The 20,816-nt window shown below is 52.3% G+C and overlaps 2 protein-coding genes across 10 annotated transcripts in view; both read right to left on the bottom strand.

Annotated features, from left to right (window-relative positions):
* The window catches only part of EIF2B3 (eukaryotic translation initiation factor 2B subunit gamma), a 108,525-nt gene extending 97,794 nt beyond the window's left edge, over window positions 1-10,731 (bottom strand). For 6 of the 9 annotated variants that reach the window (XR_015698815.1, XR_015698817.1, XR_015698816.1 and 3 more), the window contains exons 1-3: window positions 10,395-10,731; window positions 10,029-10,177; window positions 7,161-7,300 (exon numbers count right to left, since the gene is read on the bottom strand). Coding sequence is in view for 2 of the 9 variants with exons in the window: in XM_087732105.1 (XP_087588231.1) it covers window positions 7,161-7,300; window positions 10,029-10,176 (288 nt within the window). In the remaining 7 variants the exon portion in view is untranslated. The remainder of the gene's footprint in view (window positions 1-7,160; window positions 7,301-10,028; window positions 10,178-10,394) is intronic. The other 3 variants (XR_015698820.1, XR_015698821.1, XM_087732106.1) reach the window with 3 other exon arrangements.
* A 386-nt stretch (window positions 10,732-11,117) lies between these two features.
* On the bottom strand, window positions 11,118-19,943 carry LOC104015551 (E3 ubiquitin-protein ligase HECTD3). Its single transcript, XM_087731721.1, has 21 exons — window positions 19,521-19,943; window positions 19,268-19,428; window positions 18,633-18,725; window positions 18,069-18,204; window positions 17,575-17,690; window positions 17,198-17,311; window positions 16,026-16,108; window positions 15,611-15,776; window positions 14,972-15,053; window positions 14,513-14,695; window positions 14,368-14,417; window positions 14,184-14,248; window positions 13,816-13,919; window positions 13,416-13,535; window positions 13,198-13,287; window positions 12,899-13,105; window positions 12,513-12,642; window positions 11,966-12,040; window positions 11,613-11,694; window positions 11,465-11,536; window positions 11,118-11,295 (listed from the first exon to the last, which is right to left on the bottom strand). The coding sequence occupies exons 1-21, from the start codon at window positions 19,845-19,847 to the stop codon at window positions 11,211-11,213; spliced, it is 2,541 nt and encodes an 846-aa protein (XP_087587847.1). The 5' UTR covers window positions 19,848-19,943; the 3' UTR covers window positions 11,118-11,210.
* Window positions 19,944-20,816: the final 873 nt, after the last annotated feature.

Raw genomic sequence — 20,816 nt, 5'->3', positions numbered from 1 at the left:
TAATCACTGGCTGGAGTATAGTTGAGTGACACAAGGGAGAGAAATGCTTAACAGAAGATGAAAATAATATACACTCAGTGAAGACAAATGCTTGATCCAGGCACACCCAATCCACCTCCTGCTTCAGCCTGAAACGCAGATTCATGATTTAACCAGGTTTCTCAACCTGCTGCCTGGAGAGGCCCCAGCCTGGGAGGTGGCGCCAGACAGCAGCCGTGTGGGTCTGGTAAAATGTGGCACGAGAAACAAAATGGTCAAATATTAGAGACGCCTAAATTTCAGAGGAACTCATTTGTAAACTACAGTGACACCCTCACCTATTTTTTTTTCCCCCATCAACAATGATCTACAACCCACAAAAAGGTCTGCACCAGTTTGATGAACGGTACAAGCAGAAGGCCACAGAAACATAGTTCTCAAAGAGGTTTCTTAAGTCAGAGTTCAGCTTCCTGCCATTCCAGGTATCACATTACTTAGTTTATTTAGAAGAAACCAAACTAACAAACAAAAGAACCACAACAAAAAATCAGCTTCTCACTCCAGTATAAAGTTAGGGGATTTTTGTCTTGATTACTCCTTCTGGAAGACTGTTTCACAATCCTATTCTGCTCTGATTAAAACCTTTCTGTAATTTTCAGCCTATGTCTTCTCACAGTAAACTGAAACACAATTATATTCCACTCTGAATATCTTATCTCCTTTTCTAGTGTTCGTTCCCCATTTGATGCATTTGAGTTCCACACCTGTGCAGTATTCCAGACAAAAAATCTTCCCATTGCCTTAAGCAACAGTATTAATTTCTCATCTGTATAAAAAATAAAACACTTTACCTGATACATTCTAGTCTTGTGTTTACCTTTCTGTCCTCCATCAGAGTAGCTGCTCACCATCACCCTATTTCAACTAGTACATTCTGAGACATCGCAATTTACTCTTGGGCTCCTAGTTCCTATTACAATTTCTTGTTACTAATCCCCAAAATCATGAGTTCTGTGTTACCAACAAAAGTCTTGACGCTATTACTGTGCTGTAACATAGCAGGTCATGGCACATATATTTTGCATACTGGTCCTGTGAATCATCCAAAGCAGATCCAAATTGCAAGAGAAGGCCTTTGCAAATGGTGGTAGAAGTCAAATAAATGAAGACATAAATCTGGACTGAAGAAGTCACAGAGCAACACACTGGAGGGAATGACCCCACTAGACAGCCCCGACGGACATACCAGGAGACTTTACATGATGACCTGAAAAAAGCGTGACCACTAGCATCAGCTACAAACGAAAAGCCTCCCTAAGTGAGCCAGGAGATTTCATTACATAAAATTTCAAGAGACATCAAAAGAAGTTAACTTTTAAAAAGGCCGCCTACTGCCCACAATTATGAAGAAAAAAAAAAATCACCACTGAAAGATGAGCTGCCTACAAAACAAAACTGCATCATCTCCTACCACAGCACGCAGCAGACAGCACTTGCATCCCTTCTCTTGCTAGAGAGCGTATCAGATATCACCACTGAAACTGCCAGGACTCTTACTAATTGCCCTATTATTCAGATTGAAGTAATTTGAATGCTCCAGCCAGTGCTGCTTACCAATGAAAACCGGAAACAAGGACTGGAGATAGTTATTGAGGAGAAAGCAATTATACATGATTTTGAAAAAAGAAAATCCACACCTCTTACAGAGGCCCTCTTCCACACTGCTCCTGGCAGTCAGCAAGCTTTGGATGCTAAATAAAAATAAATAAAAACAGGAACATGGAAATTATCAAATTACACCTTAGCACCTGCTCTGTCACACCTGTAACATCATCCTTAATTTACAGCAGCATACTGAACATACTGTTTTACTAAAAATGCCAAACACTGAACTCATTTAAAAACCCCTTAATCTTGAAACACCATGTGTGAAGAAAATTAAAGACAAATCCAGAGCAAGTTTAGTGTTTTCTCATCATCTACGGAATAGGCATTCAGTTGTTCATGCTCAGGGCTAGATAAAGCCATCCTTATATCCAAATTGTTTGCTCATTTGTCCCTAATGAAAGTTTACCCTTTAGAGAATCTGACTCTTAAGAAAGCAAATTATTTCTTCCCCCTTAGAAATTCTACAGACTCTTTAGCAAAGCATGCAAAGGCTACGTGCCTCCCATGCCTCTAATGGATGAAACAGTGACGAGCAACAGCTTATGTGATTGATGAAGTAGGAAAGATATCTTAAGAGAGCAGAATCAGAAAATGACAGGAAAAAAAACTGATGTGGAAAACAAGATTTCATAAAGGAGGGAGTTTGGTATACATTTCATACAAAACCAATTTTTTTTACACCTATGCTAACTAATTTTTTTTTTTTTTTATTTCAAGCACTCCCTGACAGGTCAAGAATATTCTTTAATGCAAATAATAGATTAAGACAATAGCAACATGGCTCCAGCCAAAGGAGGAGACTAAAACATATGTCCTTCAGAGACAGAGGAAAGCATAGATTCTGCCCTAAAGAGCTCACAGTCTGCTTTTACTAACGTACATTGGATGAGGTGGTATTTACATATTACAGACTTATAGAGAGCTTTGTTATTTAATCTATAAAAATCATTTTCTGAAGTTTCGAAGTATTTATTGACATGATTCTTGAAAACAGACATGAACATACAGCAATATTTTAAAAGTTCAACATAAAGATACTGGATTGAGTAAATTGTGTGAGTACTGCTTTAACAGATTTGTAACCTAAGGATATAATTGCTTGATTCATTGCTTGTTACAATCCATCAAAGTTGCTTGGTTTATCATAGCTCTTCATTGTCTTCAAAAGATTTAGTGAAAGGTTTTTTCCACTACTTTGCACAGCTTTTCAAAAGCTGACAGGCACACAGCCGAAGAAATCCACGGTAGTGCCTCTTTTTGTATCTTGTAAGTCTTGCTGGATCTGTCTCACTTCCATGCTGCGGGTAAGGCAGTAACTCAAAAAGTACTGAAGTTTTCACTAAGTACATCACTTCAGAATTACTCTAGTATAAATGTGTATGTGAACAATTGAAAGAAAATGGAAGTCAGAAGGCATTTAAAATAAATAAATAAAACCAATGTTCTTGTAATGAATTTACTCAGCTACAGAAGGAGACCTTCATCTTCCAAAATACATTAAATTCCTGTATATACCATCCTCTTGCCAAGGCCCCATCTGGAATAGGGGAGCTCTCTTCATGACCAGGGAAGGTCATAAATCCAAACCTACAGGCATGGAAGGCTGGCTTGTTTCTCTGTTCAGGCTAGATCATGAAGTGACACAGAGACCTGTAAACGCCCCTATGGTGGTAAAGCTGCAGTTTCAACAAGAGCATTATAATAATACCATCAACTGTCGGTCTACATAGTCTATGTTCCACCATTTCCAATTCTATATATAAACAAGAAAAGAATTAAGACTTTGCAGCTTCACTTTCATTTTCATATTTTGAAAAGCCACCCATTATCAGTCCTGCAAAAGATGAGCAGAAAACTAGGAACTTAAAAGGGCCAAAACAATAAAATTGACAATGATATTAAAAGTACATCAAAAAACAAAGACTGGATGTTAAAATAATAGCCAGGGAAACTGCCATAAAGTACACAGACTATAGCAGGATCCTGAAACCAACAGCATTCTAGTGAAATGCTGGGATTGTCCACAGGAAAGCAATTAAATGATCCGATTGACAGTTGCAACAAAGTCCTTAAACAAATTGTTTTCATATCCCTGCATAAACTGAAACATTTTAGAAATAAATTACTATCTCCTATATGCACCTTTTGCTTTTTGACAACATCATTTTAAGTGCTGGACATTAATAACTTAGTGTAAAACATCAATAAGTGTTATATTACCCAATTAAAAAAAATAATATAAAAGCAGACAAAAAAAAATCCCTATCAGTTTCTACTTCATATGATGCAAAATGATTTTTCAGTTACTTACATTTAGACCAAGGCATTCCCAAATTGAGGACCTGTTTAGAGTCGTAAATCTAGCACACACTGAAAAAAACCCTCAACACTTGTGATTCAGAAATTGGACTGCAGCTCTACTGAAGTTTCTGTTTCTGTGGTTTCCATTTAAAATAGTTTCAACTTGTGTTTAATCTCTTGTCCTGCTGACTTTTTCAAGGTGGGGAAATGGGGTATGCAATACACACACAGTATAAAAAGATGATCTTGTGCATAAAACCATGAGAGACTTGGGACAGATGTCCAGTTTCCAGTACTGTTACAAATTCCTTTAATGTAAATTACTTCACCTCATTAAGCCTCAGTTCTCAGCCATAGAGCTGTGAAGACAAACTGGTCAATGGTGTTAGCTACTCAGACACCAGAATTGAACGTTTAAATAAAAACAAACAAAAACACCCCACCACACAAGTCAATTAAAGAACTATTGGTAAAGAACAGGCAAGATTGACACCCAGGCCTAGGAACCCAAAAAGTGGAACTTAGGGAACCAAGTTCTCTGTTGTTCATTACTTCTCAAGCAGGTGCCTTTAGGAATCAAGTTTAGCATTATATCTTTATTGCGTGAAGGACCCAAGAAAAGGATACATTCAGACTTGTAACGAATATAAAAAAAACTAATGAAGCTGCTACCTTGTCAATCAGGTGTAGGCTGAAACAGCCAAAAATAACAGGAAGAGTTCCAGTAGAGCAAAGAGCGTGCATCTACTATATCAACTCTTGAAGTAAAGATGTCAAAAAAATCCTGTGTGTAGAGTGGGTGAACAGCAAACAAAAACTTGAACAGGCTTCCTTTGCTCTCATGAACTTCTGAACAACCAGGAAAGAGTAAGACTGGTGGAGTCAGCTGCTTGTTACTGTGAACCAAGACAGTCAGTCTTGCCTGCCCCCAAAAACGCCAGTACCAAAAAATGATAAAACAACAATGCAAACTACCTTCCCTCAGCCCTTACAGGCTTTGCACATGTGTATTCTCATGTTACTACTGAATGCAATTCTGTGTATCTAATCTTGATATCTAATCTTTAAAGTACCAAGCTTCATTAACCAAGATGCAACACAGCAAAAAGGCCTGCAACTGCAGGCACAGCAAGCAGCAGTGCTGCACTGCTGGAACTCCCTCAGTCAAACGCCAGATGAGGCAGAAATTCATGAGATTTTTATGCTTTAGAGCGGTTCAACATTTACACGCATCTCAGGATTTGCGATCAGCCAGCCTTAGACGTGTTTCTTACAGTGCATTTATAATCTTGGCTTTACTCCGTGTCACTTGCATTGCACACAGGCAAGTCGTCTATACGGTGCCATGTTACCTCGTTTTTATTGAGCATACTTGCTCTTCTGTCTGTGGGCAATTAACTCAATTTGCGACAAATAGAAGTTTCAGCAACCAGTTTAAACTCCTCATCAGACTTTTGGCATAGGTTGCAAAAAGCCTGCCAGCAAACTATGGCCACAAGCAGCTGTTGTTTTCACCAGGGCATTCTTCAGCAAGATTCCTCTCCTGCTACACTGTAGACGTACCCAACATAGTGCAGCTTTTCAGCTACCTCTACTGTGTAGTTCTCTCACCTATATCACACAGGAGAGGGTATGGCCTGTAAGAAGTGTACTGGTGGTATGCATTTACTAGAGGAATGACTCCAAAATACACACTGCAGCAATCTGCTCAAGAACTTAGTATAGGCTTATTTCAAATAAGAGACCACTTTGTCCTCTCTGGCCAGACAAGCAAGACACGGAATAAAAAGGGCAGAAGCAATTGCTGCCTTTCGTACACAGCAATTGACTGAAGAAAAGCTGTGTGTTTTTCAATACTACCTCACATCTTCTCTAAGCCTTTTTTTCTGAAAAATAAACAGAAGATCAACACTGCCGCCTCCGAAGACACAGTCTATTTTCTTACCCCCCCCATGCTTTACTGTTCTCTCCCAGGCCTCCCCCTAAGCAAACTCGCCTGGATTACCAAAAAGAGGGACACCCAGACAGCCGAACCAATCGCTCTGATCAGGCAATAAAACCATAAGGCCAGGGTCACAATTTGCAGTGCAGAGATATTTCCTTACTGCATGCACATATTTAAAAAATACTGCCAAACTGAGTTACAACAGAGCATGATTCTCCACATGACAGAAACATGCAGTTCAGTTAAACTGATTTTGTTGATTTTACTTTTCCTCTTCATATCTTCTCTTCGCTCTCTAAATTATTCTAGCCTGTGCATTAATGCCTTGCAGAATCTCTCATTGCACCACCCATATTTGCCCGGAAAGTTTCATCTTGTCTCAACCAGAATCTCTCTCTTGGGAGTACACAGCTGTTATACTGCAGTTTATTACCTTCAAAAAGAGCCTGAAGACAAAAAGGCACCTCAGGACTTAAATGGTCCATTGATGTTCTGTTGCAAACTTTATTTAAACAGCCAGTTTGGCTAAGATGGCCTAAACAGACAGGGAATAAATTGGAAAGATTAAGTGTATGACAACGACAAAAACAAAATTCCATCCCAGATCGTGGCAAGAGCTCCGAGCAGCATTTCTGCCTTACATGGGAGTGTTTTAATTGTGCAGCTGGAAATTAAAATTCTATAAACTGGCATTTTTATTAGAACAGCAGCCCTTTATCACATTTGGGCACTGTTTATCAAAGAGCTTACCATATGACCGAGCCAGCAAAAGCATAGGAAAAGCAGAAAACTGAAGCACAGAGCAAGTCACTTGCCTAACAGTGCAGGCAATCCTGTGGCAGGGTGAAGAACTGAACGTAAGCTTCCTTACATATCAGCGTATTGCCTAAGCTAAGACGACAATTAACACTTGTGCGAAACTACTTCCCCAAGCACTATGCGGACAACAGCTGTCACAGGCCATATCAAAAATTGTATGAACGCATACAACCTTTTAATTAACCTGCCAGAAAGCTAACGCTGACTAAGAAGCAGCCAACGCCCAGCCTGGATCTGCTCCAGCCCTCCTAGCTGTCAATTCTAGTCATTTAGAGTCTTTGTTTGAGGTCCCCCATGAGGTGACCTTTACAAAATTCAGCTCTCCTGAAGATCAGGAAATTCAGTTACCCGCAATATCATTACTTGGAACAGCTCTTAAAGCACAATGAAAAAAAAAATTATTATAAACAAATGTCTTCCAGTCAAGTTCAGTAAAAGACAGTAATACCTTAATTTTCTGGTGAATATGCCTCAGTGAATCCGCTGTACCCATGTCCATGTTGTCACTGATGCACACAAAATCCAGCTTCATTTTTGTGTCCAAGTTTAACATCTTTTGGATTTCTTTCCTTGTAATCACAATGACCTCTAGGACAGAGGAAAGCGGGATGAGATCAAGCAAAAAAAAAAAATCATCACAAATAGGATACACTCACTTTTTATTTACAAAGCCTGACAGAACTGTCAAAAGGCTTGAGTAACATAATTGGGTTCTCCAATGAACCAAGCTCTTTTGGCAATAGTAAGTTTTGCAGAAGAGAATTAAACTCTGAATGAATATGAAAACAATCTCTCCTGCTTTGTGTGGGTGGAGGGTTGTTACTGAAAGGGACACATGCACATGAGTGGCACAAGTATAGCAAGACAGAACAGAAACATCTTCTGTCATTAGTGAGTGCCTTCAAACCATAAATCCTCAAACAGTCCAATGAGACCCTGCATTAACGTCACCAACACTTTAGAGCTTTGTCTTTTGCCCTCCCTGATCCTATATAATCCTCTGTAGACAACACCACCAACCACAGTAATACAATAAAATCGTTAAACTACTTCCCAGCACCACCTTGGCAAGGAATTGGAAGTAATACGTGAGCAACAAACTCATTCCATCTATAAAAGAATAAAGGTAAATACACATTTGAAGGATATCGACAGTGGCATGAAAGCGTATTTTTCAAAACGAAGAATGTGAGAACAGAAGCTCTGCAAAGAAAAGACTGAGAAAACAAACCAGCAAGAAACCTTTTCCCCTGGCCTCAAGAACTGGAAGGAAAAGCAAGAGTCAAACCCTCAAATTAAAATATCCCACTCCTCAAAAAAACCCCAACATTGTAACATCATATTCCATATGGAATTTTAATAGGGAAGTATGGGAGATAACATAGTCCTCAGCCTAGGAAGCTTCTGTGGGCAAGATCAAAACACACTAAGAATAAATCTGTATCGTTCAAAACTGAACTCATCCTGAATCTGTTAACAGAAGAGAGGAAGGAACTGTAAACATGAGAATCGTGTGGCAGTTTGGTACCAGAGACACAGGAGGGCTCCCCTCCCACTCCCATACCAGATGCCAACTTGGATTCAAAACAGGCTGAAGAACCTAGAGAAAGGGATTGAAAGCACACCTTGAATTGGGGAAAGAATTAACCGATGGAGAAGAAACTGGTGTCAGGTGGAAATTATAAGCCGACAGTTCAGCATAAATCTGGTGAGCTGGACAAAGGTCTCCTAATATTTATTAGGAGAGAGGAAGCACTTGCATTTAGGACAGAAGGGACGCAGTGAATCAGACTCTGGAACGCCTACTTACTAATATAAGCAAGTATGAGGAACTAAAGCCTCCTGTAATACTTAGAATTACGAACCAGGGAGAGAATTCATGCCACTGAGTATTAACACAGCTTGGTCAGGGGGCAGAAGCAAGAGAGGAGCAGGAAGGTGGCAGCTTGCTTACTGAAGCTGCTTGTATAACCCTGCATGTCCAAATTTTTGTAGGGGATAGATAAGCTGAAGAGCTACGTGTGAGAAAGGAGAAAGATCTGACCATAACACCACCTACTAGTGGTCAAGAGCATCAAGTGGAAATGGTTATTTCTGAATAGTTATAGAGCCACACAGAGCACAAGACTGGTTACAGAAAAGCTTTTAGCTACCGATATGCCCATGTCACTGGATAAAAGTATGATCCTAGCAAAAAAAGAGACAGAACAGCCAAAAAAAGTGGACATTCAGAAAGCAAACTCAACAAACAATAGGCAAAAAGCAATCCCAAGGGAAAAAAGTTCTTAAGGATTTCTTAAGGATTTCTTAAGGATTTCTTAAGGATTTCTTAAGGATTTCTTAAAGAAACAAAATCAAGACAAAGTCTTAAGTTTGTTCTTTCTTTTGTTCCTTCACGCTGAAACTGTAAGAGACTGACATGAATAACCATAAGCTGATCTTTACATCTTCACAGACAAAAGAAGCAGCCAGGAAAACCGCCACGTTCTTGGGATGGAGTACAGAATAATCACACAGTCATTCAGGAGAAGCAAAAACAGAAAGCAGAAATGCAAAAGAAAATTACAAACATGAAAAAACAGAGCAATGAAAGGTGTGAGGAAGACATTTTATAAGTAACAGGGGGAACACCACAGAAAGATTTGGTCCACCACTCAAAAAGTAAACAAAAACCTAAACCCAGAAAATACTAAATAACCTCACTATGTACGAAATACCTTTTAGCCCTCCCATGAAACAAGGCCCACAGGTGAGCATTCCAAGGCCGCCACTTCCCCCTGCCCCGTTCTGTCCAAAACCTAGCACTTGGTTCTGTGCTGCAACAACAAGGACTAAATGCCTCAGACAGAACAAGTAACCCTGAACTTCAGGCCAGACTGAAACAACAAACCAAACGATATCCCAAGAGAGCTGACACACTTCTCATGCCACTCTCGTTAATGATTCAGAGAAAGAAATAAGTGAGAGACTCCCAGTTAACAACACTGGTAAAGACACCAACGCTGGGAAAAGCATATAGATGGAAAAAGCCTTCATGAGGGGAGAAGAGGGGGAAGAGGGCGCAGGCACAGGAGGTGCAGCCTACAGTTAAGAAGAGGATGTGACACGGGCCAACAGCAGAGCTCCGATGCAGAAAAGAGAGCTCCTGCTAAAGCACCCATCCTGATCAAGAGAGCATCTATGATAAGACGTTAGAACAACGAGGGGACACACACACGACACAAACAGGAGTGGCAGAGGTGGCCGCGGGAAGCCTGAAGAGGCCAGGGTAAGCACGTCGTCTCCACCCCCACCTCAAGCCACCGTCGTGCCTCACCTTCGAAGCCGGCGCGCTCCAGGAGGTTCAGCGGGTACCAGAGCAGGGGCCGGTTGCCCACCGGCAGCAGCGGCTTTGGGATGCTGGAGGTCAGGTCCGTCATACGGGAACCGCCCCCCGCCGCCATCACCACGGCCTGGAACTCCATGCTGCAGAGAGAGCACAGGGGCAAGGCCTCACTCAACCACGGCAGAACCGAGCAGGCCCGGGCCGGGTCAGGCCGAGCCGAGCCGGGCCGGGCTAAGACCGGTTCGCTTCAGCCTGGCCCAACTTTAGCCGCCAGCGCTTCTCAAAGGCGTGAGTCGGCTCCCCGCGCCCCTCCCAGCCCCCGCGGAGGCGCCGGGCCTCCCCGCGCCTCGCCGTTACCTGCGCTCTGGCGGCCGCCGGCTCCCAGCGCCTCACTGACAGGACAGGAATGGCGGCGCCGGCGCCCACTGCGCATGAGCGCAGAGAGCCGAGCGTGTCAACCGCGGACAGCGGCGGTAGAGCGCCGATAGGCTCGATCCCCTGCCTCGCCTTACTGCGATCGGCTCCTCCCGGCCAGGGCAGCCAGAAGAACACCGAGGGGAGGATCCCAGGCTGCGGAGCGCCGAGTCATGGATCCCTGCCCGGCTGCGGGAGGGGGCTCAGCGCCCCCAGGCGGCCGGAGGTGGGGCTGCGGGCGGGCGCGGGGGGGAGGTTGCAGGGTGAGGTTTGCAGGGTGCATGGCAGGAGGGCGGTTTGCAGGGGGGCAGTTTGCAGGGGGCATTGGGGGCAGTTTGCAGGGTGCATAGCAGGGGGGCAGTCTGCAGGGGGCATTGGGGGGCAGTCTGCAGGGGGCTTTGGGGGGGGCAGTTTGCAGGGGGCATTGGGGGCAGTTTGCAGGGTGCACGGCAGGGGGGGCAGTTTGTGGCCGCACTCCCCACACACACCGTGTCCAGGGAGGGGACAGGACCCACAGCCCCTGCACGCACGCCCTGCTCTCCACCCGGCAGCACCCCGTGCCAGCGCAGCACCCAGCAGACAGTGCCATGCTGGCCCCCCGAGTTGTAGCACTGGCCAAATACGCTCCAGTCCCAGCCCTTGAGAAGCACGGACACAAACAGGACCTGGGGCAGGATGGCAGGATGCAGCCCTGCAGTTTTATTGAACCCGGTGTCACCGGGGTGGGCAGCTCCCATGGCACGGGGCGCCTGGAGGGCCTCATTCATCCCAGGTGTTCCTGTCAGTGTCGATGGACATGCAGTTGTACACGGCGTACCGCAGCAGCTCCTCACAGGCCTTGGCCCTGGAGCGGGGAACACTGGGTCATGATGGGCACTGAGAGCCCCACGCTTCCCTCCCCGTACCTGCCCAGAGGTCCCCTCGGCCAGGACCTGGGGAGCCTGGGAGGGGACCCCAATACCAGCCCCAGGGAGGGGAGAACATCCCCATCCCCTGTCCCCAGCTCGACTCACGAGGAATAGTTGGGCAAGTAGAAGGTGCAGGAGCACGTGGAGGCCTGTGGCATCATGTCCAATGCGTTCAAGCTTGGGAGAAAGGAAAGAGAGTCAGACCCCGGCACGGTGCAGTGACCCCAGCACAGCACAGGACGGACAGACTCACTCTGTTGTTTCAGGGTAGACAGTGATCTGAACCGGGAGGCGGCTCCGGCCAGTGACGAACTTGAGGAAGTGGCTGAGATCCTCTGAGGAGAAGGACAGGGCTCAGGTCTCAGGGACTGGACCATCCCAGTCACTGCGATCGCAGTGGGGTCTGCCCTTGCAGAAGCATCCCGGGAGTGCAAGGCAGAACTAAGGGATGCTCTCAGCATCCCAGGAAGGGCCAGGTAGGACGACCCCAGCCAAATCCCAGGAAAGCACCTGTTGAGCATCCCTGGGGCGCAGGGCAGTGGGTACCCCGTCCCCTGGCCCACCTCACTGCACATGAAGAGCAGGGAAAGGCTTGGGGTCGCTCACCACTGGTGAAGTTGTTGAGCGCCTCCAAGAAGTTCTGGATACGGATGTCGTCGGAGGAAAAGTCCTCAAACGTGACTGCAATGAGGAACACGGAACAGCTTCATTAGAAACTCCCAGCAAAGCAAATTAACACGCGACATGTCCATTCCGCCCTTCTGCAAGAGCCCAGAGTGGAGGCAGAGGAGGAGGAGACCCTCCACTCTCCGTGAGTCCCTGCAAGCCCCTGGCACCCTGAGCGGGGCCGGCACCCTGCACAAAGGCAGGTGGAGAAATGGGGGTCCCAGTTTGTAGGGTGGCCATTCGCCTCTGCTTACAGTTGCCAAGGACCAGAGGGACCAGAGTGCGGACCGGTGGGGTTTGCAGCTAAACCTGAAGCATCCCAGCCCTATCCAGGATCCCTCTGCCTCATCCTCCCCCAGGCTCCCTGACACCTCACAACCAGGGACTCAGGATGGGGCAGGATGCGTGCGCAGGATGAGGATCATCGAGGGGAGCCCCTGCTCACGTGGGGGGTTGGAAGCAGCTTTGGGCTGGCCCTGGCACTTACTGAACCTCCGCAGTTCGGCCACTGTGATCTCAGGGTCCCCGCAGACCACCTTCTCCAGCTGCTGCCAGGTGAGCAGGTCCAGCACAGGCTGGGGCACCACGCGGAGCAGGCCAGCACGCATGGCTGCGATCTGGGGGAGGCACAGGAGGGGTCCCACATCACTGCAATGGGTCTGAGCCCAGGGCAGCCAGCCACGGCACTGGGGGCAGGGACTGCAGGACCCCCAAGGGGGTCCCCGGGGCTCATGGACATCCTGGGCATGGGATGCATGGGGGAACCGCCCAGCTGGAGCTGGTTTTGGGGACACGTTTTCACAGCCACCAACCCCACAGGTACCAGGAGGGCTTGCCACAGGGGCAGGGTCCCCTTAGAGACACCCCAGTCACCTGCTCCTTGCTCTCCTCCAGCCGAGCCTTCTGCACCAGGCGAATGAACTCCTTGCGGTCCTCATAGCGCACCACGGTGCTGCTGCCATTGGGAATCAGCTCCACCATGCGCTGGTCGCTCCGCACCACTGTGTAGGTCAGCTCTCTGCCGAACATGAACTCGAAGGCTTCCCTGTCCACCCCCTCCAGCACCTCCAGCAGCTTCACCTGCAACCCCAATGGGCAAAAGCCATCACGGCCGAGCCGGAGCAGCCACAGGAGCGCACAGCACTGCCCTGCCAGCCCCCGGCCCTGCTCACCAGCTCCGAGTCCACGGCAGCGAAGTCCTTGCTCCAGCTGACCTCCTCCCCTGCCAGCTGCTTCCACACCAGTGCCGGCAGAGACAGCATCTGCCAGAGGGAGCAGAGATGCAAGTCCTCTCCATGTTCCTCCTTCAGCCGAGGGCAGCCCCTCTGCCTGAGACATGGTGGCCCCCACCAAGCTCCCTCGCCAGCCGGGGAGGCTCTGCTGTGCTCACCAGAAACTCCTTGCTCCTCAGGGCTGCTCCCATCAGCTGCCCAATCCACTCGTACTTGGGGAAGTCCTTGCAGGAGGGGTTGGGGACGTACATGTCCCTGGTGTCGCTGCTGCTGTTACCCTGCAGGAGAGAGGCTTGGGACCCATGGACACAGATGTGACCAGCCCAGTATGGTCCCTCTTGCAGCCTCCATCACTCCTCCACCCGCCTCTCCTGCCCTTTACACCCCTCCAGGAGATCTCCACCACCTGGCCTCAAGCACAGCAACCCCCCCGGCCAACAGCCCTGCAAGCGTTGAGACAGGACTAACACCCCAAAATACTGCAACTGAGGGACAAGCCCCCAGGGTCTGCTGGATTTCCCCCTGGGGCCAGGACAGGTGGACAGCGCAATGTCAAACCTGGTTGGAGGTGCGCACGAAGAAGGGCAGGGGCACGGGGACATCACCCGAGCTGGGACACAGCTCCTCCGACACGTCTGACAGGCTATCCCGAAAACCGCCGCCTGCAATGGGGACAGAGGCTGGCTAGTGCCTGACACACTGGGACCAGATGCTGAGCCACAGGATCTGGCCAAGCCACCCCCATCTCTGTGGGGCAGGAGCAGCACTGGGGGCCTAGGGGAGATGTAGGGGCCACCCCACATGTGCAGAGTTGGGCTGCCTCCTGCAGAGCAGCCGGGAAAGTGTGGGTACCCCACCGCAGTGGGTGACCCACCGAGCTGCCCCCCAGCACGAGAAAGCCCAGGGGAGAGCCCCAGCGCTCTCACCATTGTCGACAATGCCCTCGGTGATGAAATCGCACTCCCACCACTGGCTGTAGGTCAGGGGCCACCTGTGGGGAAGCAACAGCCCCATGCACCCGCCTCCTCTGAGAGAGCCAGCAGCACCCGGCATCCCCCTGCACCCCGCTCCGGCGAGGTGACACCCCACAAATGTGACATGAAGACCTACCTGTAGTCCAGGGGCTGATTGTTCTTGGAAGATCTGAGGCCTTCATACAGCTGGAGAGGAGCAGAGTGGAAAGGGGATGAGATGCAGCTGGGGCAAGCGATGCTGCATTGGTAGGTACCTGGCGTGGGGCACGGCATTGCTGTACCTGGGTGAAGACAGTGTTCCTGCAGCTGGGGTCCAGCGCGGGGTTGGCACGGTGCTCCCGGGCCAGGTGCCGGTTGATGTATAGCTTTGGAATGGTTTGAGGGCAAGTGCTCTCCGAGGACTGGAGACAGTGGGCGATGAGGGCTGCACCCTGCTTGGACAGCAGCAGGAATGGCTTCATGCTCTAGCAGGGGATGAGCAGGGATGGTTAGAGGCCTGATCCTGCTGCTGTGTGCCCTCTTTCCCCCTCCCCAAGCACACAGTCCCCCATGTCGCAGGGGATGCTCAGCTCCCCCATCCCTCTGGCAATGCCCAGCACGGCAGCTCTCAGCATGAGCCCTGGGCTAGTCTGTCCCCATGAGATCAAGGGGGACATGCCACAATCCCCGGGGAAACCAGCCAAGCCCGTGATGAGATGTTCCTACCTGTACCATCCCCAGGGAGTCCAGCAAATGCTTACCCTGAGTGCATTGAAAGTGCCGATGCCGTCCTCAGAGAGGGGGATCAGGTAATGCAGGACACTGTCCAGGAGCTGGACGAACCTGGAGACCGGAGAGGAGCAGCATGAGGATGCGAGGGGGCTGACAGACATGTGGAGTCCAATACACCCACGGTGTTTCACTGCAGACAGCCCCAGGCACACACCAAGCCCGGCCACTGCGCTCCCTCATGGAGGGACCCTGGCACACCAAGGGGAGCACCCAACCAGCACCCCCTAGCCAGGTGCTTTATTTTGTACCCCCCAAGAAAAAGCTGCAAACGAGGGCAGCCCAGCCCACAGCACAGCGCTGCGGCTGACTCGTTGCAGAGGGTCTCTCTGTGGGGCCAGTGCTGACCCCAGCCTGGGGCTGCCCTGCAGGCAGTGGGATGGGAGACTCCACACTGCAGGTTCCCCTTGCCCTGTGCCAGCACCGTGCTCCCCAGGCACTGGAAGCAGCCGTGTTCAGATGGGGAGCAGCAAGCCAAAGTCCCTGCTGCACGTGGGAAAGGAGCTGGCAGACTTTAAGCAAGACACATGCAAGGTCCTGCTGGAGGCCAGGGCACGGCCCTTCTCGGGGTCCGGGCTCGCTGCGGGGATGGTGCCATCCTGGTGCCTTACCTCTGAATGAGCACGGCCCGCCGGTACAGCACATCAGCGTCCACCCCTTCCAGGAGAGGGTAGCGCACCAGCCGGGCTGGCTGGAACATGTCAGTGTTGAGGATCAAGTCCCACTCCCAGAAGGACTTGATCTTAATCCCTCGCAGGCGGACATTGCACCCTTGGTCTGCCAAGAAAGGACAGTGACGCTGCATGTGCGGCTGCAGCTGTGCAGCCGGCATGGCTTGGATGCTGCAACTGGGGGCAAGGAGCCCCCAGTGCCCGCGGCATCCCAAATGAAGCTCATTCCCTAGCTTTTCCCCCAAAGGACCCAAAAAAGCAGCTGGCATGGCAGGAGGAGTCGCAGGTGCCAGGACCAGCTGCAGGTTTAGGACTGGGCTGCACTGGCAGCCCCAGTCCGGCAGCGCAGGCTCACCCCGGCACTCCAGGATGCGGATCTCCAGCACCGGCAGGTGGGTCTTCATGTTGCGGAGGATGCAGACGTCCTGGAAGCTGTTCCTGCACACAGCACGGAGGGAGATGGCAGAGCTGCGAGGCACAGACACCAGCGAGGCGGCAGGCAAGGCATGGGCCATTCTGGCTCCCCAGCCGAGGATGCGCTGCTACCCGTGGCAAAAGCCCCCCTGCCCCACTGGGGCTGCGGCAGGAGGGGACCAAGTGGAGAGAAGAGGCTGTCAGAGGCACAGAGACATCCTGAAGAAGATGGAAGCCACATCCAAAGAGCCAGAAAAGAGCATAAATTCAAAGCAGAACAGAGAAGTGATGGCTGAGAGCATGTCACTGTTCCCAGAGGGTCCCGGCGCATCTCACGTCAGCACAACCATACTTAAAGCCAAGCTGGTCACATGAGGGTGATGTGTTTTGAAGGAAACAGATTTGTGGAGATGACCAATTTGGTAAGTGATTCACTTGTATTTCCAAAGCCCTTGGCACGGTCCCATCAAAGACGTAAAGGAGCATGGGGAAAAACCACTGTGACTGCCCAGATACAGAGAGGAGCTGGCTCCTGCCACCAGGGAAGAGACCTCGGCAGTCTCATAGATGCTTCTTCAAGGACAAATCTCACTGCTCAGCCATAAAAAAGGCAAACAGGCAAGTTCTGGGGAAGGAGGAGGAGATCTTCACACCCCTGTGTAAATCCCTGCCTGCCTCGAGAAGGGTGCTGCAGAGCCAGAGCAAAGAGGGAGAAGTGAAGCACCCTAGGACTTCTTGGCTACAGCATGGCAGAGATGCTCAGAAAGGAGACAGCAGTGGCACGTGTGTCCCCAGAGGTGAGGAGCAGGAGGAGGAGGAAAGACCCCCAAAGTCACCAAGCAGGAGGAAGCACACTGGAGCCCAGCTGCCACAGCACAGATGAGGAGCAGGAGTAGAGATGAAGGTGCTTGACTGGCATGTGGAGGCGGGGGGCCACCACGCTTGTGGGGACAGACGTAACCTGCATCCAGGGACCCGCAGAAAGCCATTGTCACCGCTGGGTCACTCAGGACTGACCCCAGCAGCCCTTTCCTTAGTGTCTGCTCGGGATGCAGAGACAGCTTGGGTGTTTGGCCCAAGCTGGACCCAGGCTGCTCCTTACTCGTTACTCACTCGCTAATAAGGACGGTTCTCAGGTGCTGCAGCCTGTTCGGTGCCCCGCCATACACGGCCACTCGCCTGGGTATGTAGGAGCTGACCTGCCCATCCAGCATCAGCCACAGCTTCCTGGGGACAAGAAGAGCAATGTGCAGTGTTGTCCTCCCCTCCCGAGCTGTCTGGACATGAAGATGCCCCTGGAGATGTCCCAGGGCTGGGGGCAAGATTATGTCCTCCTGGGGTGCATCTGGCAGCAGCTGCCCCCCCTTTGACCCCAAGCCCCTGGCTGCAGCCCAGGGAAAGCTGCTTTCAAGAGGAAGATGGTGTTCTTCCCCACACCCTGCCCATCCTTGGCACAGTTAGGAGCAGCCGGGGACACCCAGAGGTCTCACTTGACAATGGTGCCTTTCTTCATGTTGAGCCGCACCCAATGCTGCCCCAGGAGCCCGTTGCTCTCCCAGAAGGTGAATGTCTGGTTGTCAGTCAGATGGGCTGCGCTGTAGTCCTCCTGCAAGAGTGCAGCAAGCAGAGGGAGGGAGCTGAGCATCCTTGGGCACACCATGGCCACCCCCAGGACAGGTCCTGTGGGGCCAGAGGAGTTCAGGACCAGGCCAGCCCCTCAGTTCACTGGGCTGCAGGTGGATGGTGGCTCCTGCACAGAGCAAGCTGGGCGTGGCCATGGACCCTTCACAACACCCCAGAGACACAATGGGGTTTTGCTCCAGATGCCCAACTCCTCATAGCTTCCCTAGAGCAGCAAAACCCCACCACCATCCCCTGCCCCTCGCGGAGGGGACAGCCACCGCCGGCCACTCCTCCCTGCAGCTGTGGCGATGCTTGTGTGTCTCATGCTGATTTTAGGCCACGGAGGAGCCCCGCTACGCACCACCTGTGAGGAGACCTCGACGCTGCTGAGGTGCTCTTTGGTCCAGTCCCCACACTGCAGCTCCCTCTCGCTGTGATCGTACAGGAAGCGCCCCAGCTCCATGTCATGCTCATAGCTCCAGCCCGGGGGCACGGACCTGCAGGGGGGCTCCGTGTTAACACGACAGGGAGACCAGGCTGCGCCCGAAACCTGCCCACCAGCACTGTGCAGGTGCCACAGCTCGGATCAGCCGCAGCATCTCATGGTCACCGCATCAGGATGGTGCCAGGCAGCTGTCCCTGCTGCAGGCAGATGGCACGGCTGTATCTCATCACCACCACAACAGGTGTTTATTGCCACCCCAGCCCAGTGGGAATAGCATCACGTGGTTGCTCCGATGCTCCACAGAGCAAAGGCCATCTTCGCTTGAGCAGTGTCGAACGGTATCAATGTAAAAGATATCTCATGGCACCCATCCTCCCCACTCCCGACCCTGAAGCCAATCCTGGCCCCACAGGCATGTCCAGTGCCCAGCCAGCTGCCCCTTGGGGTGCTGCAGTACCGCTCTAGGAGATGCACTCGTACCGAAACTTCTCCACCGCAGCTTTGTCCTGCTCTAAGAGTCTGGGCTTCTCTCCCAGGCGCATGGAGTACGTCAGGTCCACCACTTGTTCCCAGCTGGAGAAGCACCAGCAGAGGAGTCACGCAAGGGAAAAGATGCGTCAGTGCTCAGCGTGCCCAAGCATTACTGCTTTAGCCTGGAGTGGAGGCAGCAGTGGTGGGGGACCAGTGATGGCACCCAGGGGCTGCAGGAACAGCTGCGGGAGGGATGAGAGTGTCCCTGCACCCAGGTGCAGGCTGGGGCAGAGCGGGGGAATCCTCATGAAAATCAAATACGAGCTCTCTCATCACTGCATTACCTCCGCGACATCGCTCAGCCCAAACCCGAGTGCCTCAGAAACCCCCTAGCATAATCTTTATCCTGCGCAGGTGCTGCCACAAGCAAACAGGGTTAGCCTACGAGGGGGGACCCTCCTGCCCGCAGCCGGCTCGGCAGCGACGTGTCCCACCCGCGCTGGAGGGAGTGAGGGGGGCTGCGCTGGACGCGCCCAGGGGATTTGGGATGGTTGGGTCGCACGTCCTCTGTGGGTACCGGCCACCCGCGCCTCCAGCGCCCGCAGCCCGGTCCCTATCCGGGGTGCAGCCGGCCGGGGCCATACCTGACCGCGGGTTTGTAATCAACCCCGAGCGTTTGGTGCTGCCACTGGATCTTCTCCGCGGACTCAACCGGCACCAACTTATCTCCTCCCCCTCCAAACCTCCACGCCAGGAGCCAGCCCTCGGCCAGGTCATGCCTGCTCGCGTACTCCTCCAGCTGCTCCTGAAAGCAGGCCCCGCCTTGTCGCCGCGCTCGGGGCCCGACCCCCCGGGGCCGTTCCCGGCTGCACGGCGTGGGCCGCGTCCCGCCGTTACCTTGCTGAGCTTGACCCAGAGCCCGGCGCCGTTGCAGTACTCCTCGCCGGTGGCGCGGAGGCAGCCGCCTCTCCGCACCTCGATGGTGGCCCGGGCCGCCCGCTTGCCGCCCCGCGCCGGCCCCGGGCTGTCCCAGACGCTGAGCAGGCTGCGGGCGGCGGCGGCGGCGGCGGCGGCGGGGTCCTTGCAGATCTTGTACTGCACCTCCCGCGGCACGTAGCAGAGCGCGGCGGGCAGCGCCTGGGCGCGGCGGAAGCACTCGCTGCACTGCAGCAGGAACCGCAGCCGGCCCAGCACCTGGTGCGGCGCTTCCCCGCCCGCACGCATCGCGTACCGGCTACCGGGCTCCCTGCACCGCGCCGCCCCGGCGCTGCCCGCTCCGCTGTGCCCCGGGTTGTCCCGCTGCGGCGCCCCGGCGCTGCCGCCGCGCCCGCCTCCGCCTCCGGTCGCGCCCGGCCCGGCCCGGCCCAGCCCTCCGGGGCAGCCCTATCTGCCGGGCTGCCGCCTCCGCCCGGGGCGGGCGCCGCTCCGCCCGTGGCCCCGCCACGCCCCAGCCCTTCGGGGGCCGCAGTCCCCCCGCTCCCCAGCGGGGTGCGGTGCCCCCGTCACCCCAGCTTCGTCCACCCCGGTCCCTCGGTCCCCGGCAGGAGCTGACTCGGGTCACCCGCACCCCCTCGCCCCGTGGCTTAAGGACTCCGCTCCCTCCTGGCCTCCAGCGTCCCTGCCGCTGCCTGCATCCCTGCAAACGGAGAGGGATCAGGCCACAGGGCTGCATCTCCGGCATGGATAGGGAAAAGAGGGGAGTGGGCATCCTGCTGTGGGGAGAGCCGGCTCCTGGCTGGCTGGGGGACAGATTCCTGCCCCGGGCAGGCTTGCAGCAGGTGGGGAGGCTCCAGGCACCCGCTGGGGAGGATGATGGGTTTCCCTGGCCAGGAGCAGCTTTATCCCAGCCAGCAATGGCATTCTGGCAGCTGGAACAAGGCCGTGACGCCCAGCAGCACCCAACCACCCCAGAACACTGGCAGTGTTCACCCCACGTCATGCCTGCCTGTCGCATACCACAGCGAGGCGGTGGCAGGGAGCAATTCAGCTCCACCCCATGCTACCTGAATTTCTCCAGGCTGGGCACAAAGAGCCGCGTTTAGGCATCAGGAAACAACCGGGCTGGCAGAGCTCAAAGGTCACCGGCCTTGCCAGGAGCAAAGTGCCCTGGACCACGGTGCGAGAGAAATGCAAACTTCTGCCTTGCTCCTACCTGCAGCCACCGCAGCCAGGAGCGTGCCGCGCCCTCCCTCC

The sequence above is a fragment of the Nipponia nippon genome, unplaced genomic scaffold, assembly GCF_047370975.1.
Source record: "Nipponia nippon isolate SJK-2023a ecotype South Korea unplaced genomic scaffold, ASM4737097v1 scaffold_5, whole genome shotgun sequence".
In the NCBI taxonomy this organism is placed as follows: domain Eukaryota; kingdom Metazoa; phylum Chordata; class Aves; order Pelecaniformes; family Threskiornithidae; genus Nipponia; species Nipponia nippon.
This window is presented reverse-complemented; position numbering and strand designations above follow the sequence as displayed.

What these genes read in the sequence shown, in the direction of transcription:
- LOC104015551 (XM_087731721.1), bottom strand. Translation starts at nt 19,847, where the DNA reads ATGCGTGCGGGCGGGGAAGCGCCGCACCAGGTGCTGGGCCGGCTGCGG. An exon ending in GCTGCGGTGGAGAAGTTTCG is followed by an intron (nt 18,205 to 18,632) that starts GTACGAGTGCAT and finishes GCCCCCCTGCAG; the next exon opens with GTCCGTGCCCCCGGGCTGGA. An exon ending in GGCCGAACTGCGGAGGTTCA is followed by an intron (nt 12,041 to 12,512) that starts GTAAGTGCCAGG and finishes TCCTCATTGCAG; the next exon opens with TCACGTTTGAGGACTTTTCC.